At 40.6% G+C, this 8,251-nt stretch overlaps 1 protein-coding gene across 2 annotated transcripts; it reads right to left on the minus strand.

Annotated features, from left to right (window-relative positions):
- Positions 1 to 1,633: 1,633 nt before the first annotated feature.
- LOC133906183 (uncharacterized) lies at positions 1,634 to 7,798 on the minus strand. 2 transcript variants are annotated; one of them, XM_062347989.1, is made up of 6 exons: positions 7,131 to 7,798; positions 6,488 to 6,644; positions 5,908 to 6,039; positions 4,349 to 4,575; positions 3,493 to 4,216; positions 1,634 to 3,390 (listed from the first exon to the last, which is right to left on the minus strand). In XM_062347989.1, exons 4-6 carry the CDS (start codon positions 4,571 to 4,573, stop codon positions 1,910 to 1,912), a joined length of 2,430 nt encoding a protein of 809 aa, XP_062203973.1. In that variant the 5' UTR covers positions 4,574 to 4,575; positions 5,908 to 6,039; positions 6,488 to 6,644; positions 7,131 to 7,798; the 3' UTR covers positions 1,634 to 1,909. The 2 variants fall into 2 exon arrangements, with proteins under 2 accessions (XP_062203973.1, XP_062203974.1); XM_062347990.1 differs by lacking the exon at positions 6,488 to 6,644.
- Positions 7,799 to 8,251: the final 453 nt, after the last annotated feature.

The raw sequence follows: 8,251 nt of genomic DNA on the forward strand, positions 1-8,251 counted from the left end.
AGGCCTTGATCCAGCAGAACGAATGTCATGCAAAGGATCGACCTTGAATTTGGCAGCCCGATGTAACACCACCAGTGTCCACCCGTTAACCTCCTCAACATCTCCAGTGGCACGAGAAGAGGTAGAGCACCCAGGCTCAAACAACGATCTCGATGGCATCCGCACCAAGCTACTAACTACTTCCTCATCTCAAACTTGCCATGAATTCCTTAGGTTTAGAGGGTTGTACAGCTAGGCGCTGGACCACTGGAGCCAAAGTCAGATGCCTTCGCCATCTCATCTCCGTCTCATTGCCTCAAGCTCAATCAGTCGAGAAATAAATGGCAAAAAAACTATAAATGGGTCCAAAAGATTTTTCGGATGCTGTTCGCTTTCCTAACCTGTCTTTTCACTGATCAAAGAAGGAAGAATACACAAGACTTGATTGGGAAGACATGATGCAACATGCATGCCCTAGCACTCCTATGCCTTTGCTCTCTTTCCCCGGGCCCCACCAATGTACTTTGTACTACCATCTTGCTTAAAATCCTTGGTTAATCACAAGCCGTGTGTGTTCATGGATGCTGCAATCAGTGTAGCACAAGGATGGCAGCAAAAGGCAATGCTCCTGCTGTATTCAGCACAGGCATGTGGTTGTGGCATTCATACCACTTAACCTTGGTCATTGGACAAACTTCTTCTCGATAAACTTTGACAGACTTTTATATATAGTAACCTGATTTGTTCACCGTTTCTCATATTATCGGGCCAAATTTAGGGCAAGTCTTAAGTCCGATGCAATTGGTAGTTGCATGTCAAATAATCCATGTGCAAGTAGTTGTTTCATGTAAGATAACGCTACCTTCGGTCAAAAATATATGTAGTCCTTGAACATGTGAAGTCAATTTTTCATAACTAACAATTACTTTAAATAAAAGTGTTGATTTTGCCACATGAAAATAATAATGATAAATTAATCATAAAAATACTTCAATGACACTATTATTTATTAATAAAATTTGGTAACATGTGCTTAGAAAAGGTACTGGTCAAATGTTTGCATTGGAGATTGTATCAATGCCCTTAATGATGAGTAAATCGGATCAGAGGATAAGTAAATTGAAAAGAATGAGAAATAGTGAGAAAGTACATAACTGAGATTTACTTTCTGTTTTCCCAGCGAAAACTGAAAACACTGGTGACAGTCATAACGGGCTGGGTTTATTTTCCAAGGTAATGGCCCAACCAAGGCTGGGCTGGACAATTGGTTGGCAGGCCATCAAATATAATTTTTATGTGGAAACACACGAACATGGTATGCTTTCACCTGTATAGAAAATGATCATGCGCCTCTACCAAAATAAAAATAAGAAAAAGAATTGCCCAAATGTGAAAAGAATTTGAATATTAAAAAACTAACAAATATGTTTAGTTCAACTACTTTATGGTCAAAACTAACAAGAGTACAAGACTTTCCACCACCTCCAACAAACTGACGACATGTTTGGCTGAAAGTACTTGGAATGATTACTTGACATCATCAATATAAAAATATATATATATAGTAAATCATGCTGCTTATCCAACATGTGCCTTACTATTCTCTAAACCTGATATCACACTGACATTCAGATTGATCAATATCCAAATGCAATTACTGAAACTGAAATTCCAACATATAATGATAGAAAGGCAAACACTCTCAGGTGCTTTTCTTTCTAGAATTAGAGTTCATTTTAAAGCGGTGTACAATGTTACGATCCAAAGCAGGTTTCTGGAGCCCAAATTAGTGCTGAGAAGCATGTACAATTTTGATTGATTACTTTGAACCTAAGAGTTCCTGAATTTATCTCCAACTCCGTCACACAAAAAAAAAAAAAAACACAGTTTCTGATCAATTCTCATCAACTAAGACACCTAAAAACTTTTCTCAAGCTATAGGCAATGAGGCATTGCTTGCTGGTGGGCATCTTGGCCTTCGACAACGCCTGGTTGTCCTTCCCCACTTGGTTATCCCCTGCGCATCAGCATCCAAATCAGCAGGAACAAGCGGTGGTGGCACTGGTGGCGGGCTGACCTCAGCTTCCTCCACGGTGACAGCCACGCTTCTCGCTCGGCGCCTCCCCCTCGGTTGCTGCCCATTCCGGCCTCCTCGCTTTGTCGGGGTGACTAGCTTTGACCTTCCAAGGGTACAAAGATCCTCTGACACCTCGTGCTTTGGCAACAATGCGAGACCAGGCAGAACGTCCTTCTGAAAGTCTTTCTTCTGAGGGCGTCCTCGTGCCTTGCCTCTCCGAGGCCTTGTGATAAGCAGTGAAGCTGCAGAGCACCGTCCATCGTTGCTGTTACCCTCCTGGGTTCTTGGTATTGGATGGTACTCGTAACTTTTGGTTTCTTGCAGCTTCAGTGTCAAAGCCTCAAAGTCATCATCGCTGTCATTGTCGAGCATTGTGTTCTCCTTCGATGAAGCTAGGTCAGCGAACCAATGCAGAGTGTCAAGTTGAGGAGATCCTGGCTGAACGACATCGTTACACATTGCCACCAGACTCTCTGCTGCAGTTATGACAAGAGAATCCCTTGAAGGATTATCGGGTTCATGAGGAGCAATGTCATCTTCTGATTCACAAATATCCGTCTCTGTTTCATGAGGAACAATGTCACCTTCTGATTCACGAACATCCATCTCTGGATCATCCATGATCGGCAATGCTTCATTCAGGTCAATGAGATTCCTAATACTTGTGTCAGCATTCTTGCTTTGGGGTTGCACTTCCATGTCAGCTTCACACTTAATCGATGGTGCAACGTTTATGTCACAATGTAGAGTGGGTGAGCACCGAGAATCTTTTTCAGCATCAACACTGATGGGGACACCGGGGATTCTTGTGGGAGTTCTATCTTCTGAATATGATGTAGAGCTGACAAAAGTCTGGGAATGGCCATTTGCACAACTTGATGGGACTTGTGACTTCATCAGGTTTACCCATTTCTTTCTGAGGCAAGAGAAATCAGCCACAGAATTCTCACATCCCTGTTCCCAAGTTGCAGTGTTATCTGCTGGCACATCATTCAGATTTATATCCTTCAGGTAATCATGGAGTGGGGGAACGTTTTGATATTGTGGCTCTCCACGAATCTTCAGTGAATGATGATATGGTGTATTTGGAGTAGAGTCCATCAACATACCATTGGAGAGAGCATTCTTAGCAATGGACGTTTCAGCAGTATCATAACGTCTCTCAGTCAAGTAATTTATATTGTTGCTTTGCCACGGAGAATTCAGTGCATGATTGAAGCCAGGAGGTGCAAGGATTAAATGATTGAAGGTGCTAGTACTGGACAAGTAATGCCCCTTTGAGGAATCAGAACAATTTTGTTTGTATTTTAACCATGCCATGCTGGCGTTTGGGTCTGAAAAAAGAAGAGAAATATGCTCAGTGCGCACTGATGGCTAGAAAATGATTTTAACACAGCTATAAAACTTGCCGGAACGAACAGGTCTAGAAATCTTACCATCCTTTCTCTGTCTGAATGAATTGTTATGCCTTATTTCCTCATTTGAACCAAAGGACCTTGAACCAGATACTTTACCAACATACTTTTCTTTTAAGTTGCCTTCGAAGCTTAGGAGGTTCAAGTTCACTCCCCGTGACATATAATGCTTGTTCTGAGAAGCAGAGATTCCGAAACCAAGAAAATCCATTATTTTCGTATCAGATGATTCTTCGACTGGTTTGTTCAATATATGCACAGCTGAGTTGTGATGTGGCTGTATATCAATGCTCCAACTTTTCTTCACATGTGAAGAGCCCTCACTATTTCCAACGTTAGGCTTGACACCACCAAGAACAGAACCATTAGCCCCTGGCAAACTTTTCAAAGGCTTCTCACCCAGTATCTCCACATCGTCATCGTCATCAGCATATACATCTGCCGGAAGCTGAAGGTCCAACATTTTCTTTCTAGACGTAATATTGTTATGCCTCAAAGAAGCTCCACTCACACTATATTGTGAACTACTTTCGTTCATGAATTGTATGGATGATTGCTTAAGATCATGTCCAAACATAGGATTTCTGGTTTGCCACACTCCTTTAACATCCCCAGGTGGTGCCTGTGATGCATAGGACCTTGGCTGTATTGTATCTGCATATCTAGGATAACCATTGAACTCTTCTCTTTGGAAATGTGCCATTAAGTCCTTCTGAATTTTGTACAGACGGTGAAGTTCATACACCTATATAGACATCAAAATGGTAAAGGAAATAAGATAACGATTGCAACTTTAGACAAGAAAACAATACCAGCACTATAAGGAATTCTTTCTTCCTATATCAACAATAAAAGCCCATGGCGTCATAAAAAATACCTGTTTCCGAAATGTTGCTTCATGTACAAGCATTGTCCGCTTTAGCATTTCCTTGTCATAATGTACAGATCCATTGGCAGATATCATTGTGAACTTGTCACTAAGATGCACACTTGGTTTGTTCTCCTCGTGGTACGGCAACACATTGCCGTTAGAGTTCACACTAGAGTTTGCCGTGTCAAAGTATCCTGGAATATAGGTCTTGCCCTCAACTTTTGTTCCCATTCCTGACAGGTATTGACAGAAATTCTAGGTTATCGAGAGATCATTCGCATGTACCATACCGAGAAAGACACACTGAATCAAAAATGCATGATCTCAGTATCCGTTAACTCAGAGCATTCAGACAGTTTTGTGGATTATGCAATGATGTTTGCTATGGTATGTATGATTTCATATTTGTACTAAATCATCACAATTAATAAATCCCTCCCCAACCCTGACCTGTCCAAACCCATCTCATGCATAGGTCTAAGTGGGCCAAAACACACTGATGATTTTTTCAGTGTTTCTTTTGGAGAGGAACACAGCAAATTGGTACAAAATTGTCCATATGCACAGCCTTTCTTTTTGGATTTCACTCGGGGAAAAAATGAAAAAAGGAAAACATGCTGAAATGGCCAAACGGAGAATGTTATTAAACATACAAAGCCCATCCTATAGGTAAATGATATACAGTAGTAATGTGATCTTTGCATGGGGCAAGAAGTTACAAAAAATCTTTTATTCATTAGAACTCATCAGCTAACCGTAAACAAAAACTATTCTACAAAAAGAATTATCCACAGTAACAGATTAAACTCGTAAATTACTAAACTGATAAAAATGAAACACTATTCTCTGAATGTTTTCTAGCCCAAATAGCAGTGGTCCAGAAAGATCAGATCCAATTAGCATGCCATATTTCATCAATAGCAGAAATAAGTCAATAGAGCAACAATAGTCTATAAAGTTTATATACACACTGACAGTTATTTCGGGCATAATCACAAACACCATATGCACTTCAACACTAGGACATAAATAACCAACAGAATAAAACATCATCTATCATCGAATGTGGAACGAAAACACATAAATCTGTACTCTGCAGTCTACACTTAATTTTGCAATGTCTAGACCCTGGTTGTTGTTTTCAGCAAACAATTGAGGATGATCTATTATAGCTCCTTACTAAATGACCGACATAGAGGATCAATCACAAATAAATAACTAATATCAAATCATTAGTTTCCTTCAAGCCAGATATGGGGAAAATATCGTCAACCATAACTAGTTTTCTTCATGCAAAAGAGGGTAACCACCACCCAAACGCTGCTCAAACGGTATTTAACTGAAGCCCTTCAGGCTTCTGCCACACCTTCAGGATACAAATACAATATTTAACTGAAGCCCTTCAGGCTCTTGCCTCACCTTCACTGTTCGAATACATATGTTTTGAGTTTGCTAGCATCAGTAATTTTGTTATAATGAATTTCATAATTGGCATACATCCAGATAATTATGCAAGAAATGAAACAAGCATTATATTTTGGAGTGTGAAGATATCTCCTACTTACAAAGGATGTGAAGCAGTGCTGGATGGAAGAATCTGCAGATCAAGTCTATGTAGTTCCAAGAACAACTGGATTGTTCAGCCGGTTTCTTCAGCTATTCCTTTTGCAGCAGAGGAAAATGCACCTGGAAGAGACCTACAAATTGGCAATCGCAGCAGGTAAGTAGACAAAAAAAAACAAGGAAGGAGGGGCCCTAATTTTGTTTTCTGCAAACTCTGACTATGAGCCATATCACAATTTCTTATAATTGCAATGAGAGTTAAGCAAGAAAGCAAGAATCAACCGAAAATGAGGTTAGATGGGAAATAAATCAAAGTGCCAGCGATCTAATCCATGAAAGAAAATGCAGGATAGAAGGGCAGGTACCCCAAAGTGAATGAAATAGCACACGAGTGAAACCCTCGAACCATATCACAAGAAGCGCATATAGGAAACATCACTTATTTCAGATGCAAAGCTGCCTTTTTTTATAGACACGTAAGTAATTCTTATCAACAAGTAAAACAAGCATCTTCTCTAAAGAAAAAAAAGGGTAAATCAAGCATTAGTTTAGAAAATCACAACAACAGAATCTCCTACTTACGAAGTGCTCGGTTGTAAAACAACGGTGGGTGGTAGATTCTGCAAACCGAGCCTCTATATTGCTCCCAAGAAACCGAGTTATGAGTGCCAACTGTTTCAGTTCATCTTTATCATCAGCAGAAGAAAAGTCCAGGTTGCGTTGCGTCACCAAGAGGAGACTTGTAATTTGGCATTTGCAGCACGTAAGGGCATGGGACGAGAAAAAAAGGAAAATAAATGCAAGAGATAACAAAATTGAAGACAATATCACAAACTGCAGGAGATCATGGAGAAGAAGGATTCCGAACATTAAAATGCTAAAAAATATCAGAGCTTTCCAAAACAATTCTTAAAATCACACTGCGAGAATAATCAAACAGGAACCAAATCCAAGAAACAAGAGGGGCAAGGCAGGATTAGCAAGAAAAGCACATCAGAACGATCAAAGTTACCTCCTTTCTGGCAATGTCCAACCAAAAAGCACAGCCAAAACCAAGAAAAGGAAAAGGAGAAGATTTTTTTGCAGAAGCAAAATCTTGGCATAAGAACGCATGACTCAGCAGAGGGGAAACATCCAAAAACAAGGCCACCGACATCCTCCACTGAAACAATGGCGACCGAAACAGAGAGAAGCGGTCAAGAACAGGAGAGAATTTTCAGCTCACCATGTCACAAGGAGAAGCCCACCGGCCGCCTTGGAACCACCATGATCCAACCAAAGATTCCACCTTTCCCCACTTCCTCAAACAAGGAGACAAGACCAACCAAACAAACAGCAACAGCTCTAAACAATACTACTTTATCTCCATCCACATGGACAAAGGTATAATCCTTCCTCACCAAGCCACGCAAGGAAGGGAGGAGACCTAGATGCAGACCAGGGACTAGATTGGCAGAGAGAGGATGATAAGGGGGAAATATCTCATTCGTTCCTTCTTTCTCTTCCCTCTCAGCTTCCCCCCTCTCTCTAGCAGAAAAGAAGAGAACTGAATGAGAAAAAAAGAGCTTCTCGAAGAACAGGAAAAGTTTGTCAACTTCTGGTCTTCTTATTCTCTGCCTCCACTTGTATTACTCTGCTATACTTGTTTTTCTTGGTTTTCTTCCGCCGGTTTGGTGGGTGGGTGGACAGGAGAAGGCATTAAACATCATCACTTTGCATTGGTTTTTGGGGGCGAAAAGCCATAAATTTGGGGCTTCTATGTGCCTTTTCCATTCCTCTCTTGCTTTTTTCCTGTGTGAGTTCAGTCTTTTGGACAATCAGACCTGAGAGATTCTCTCTCTCATACCTTTCTCTCTCCTCTTCTACCTCTGGATTGGAGTGTAAAGAAAGGAAAAGCAGAAAGATCTTAAATGTAGCACCACTGCTACATGCACACAACAAACCACAACACCACAATTCTTGTCCCTAGCTGATCCTGACAGGTGACAAATGCACAACTAATCACATGGTATTTTCAAGCACTATGTGGATGTTGTTAGTACAGTTGAAAGCGATGCATCATCTTGTTGGTATAGACATGTCAAGAGTTTTTTTCTCTAATCTTGGATTAGGATTTATGAGGTATAATAATACATAAAAAAGAATCTATAATAGGAGTCAAAGGCAGGTCACCGGCATGGCCGTTTCTTCAATTTATTTGTTTCTACGGACGCGTAATGGATGGTTTAATGAGGCATTATGTCATTTTCTGGTGCTGGATTTCGAAGATTCCAAATGCACTCGTGGCTACCTGTACCGATCAATTCTTCCAGCCAAGGACAAACATTTATCAAGGGTTACGATAAT

The sequence above is a fragment of the Phragmites australis genome, chromosome 23, assembly GCF_958298935.1.
Source record: "Phragmites australis chromosome 23, lpPhrAust1.1, whole genome shotgun sequence".
NCBI classification, from domain to species: Eukaryota; Viridiplantae; Streptophyta; class Magnoliopsida; order Poales; family Poaceae; genus Phragmites; species Phragmites australis.

Excerpts from the sequence above, each read along its gene's own strand:
- LOC133906183 (XM_062347990.1), bottom strand. The coding sequence starts at position 4,573 with ATGGGAACAAAAGTTGAGGGCAAGACCTATATTCCAGGATACTTTGAC. Across the intron at positions 4,217-4,348 it reads AAGCAACATTTCGGAAACAG|GTGTATGAACTTCACCGTCT; the intron begins GTATTTTTTATG and ends ATGTCTATATAG. Across the intron at positions 3,391-3,492 it reads ATTCAGACAGAGAAAGGATG|ACCCAAACGCCAGCATGGCA; the intron begins GTAAGATTTCTA and ends TTCTTTTTTCAG.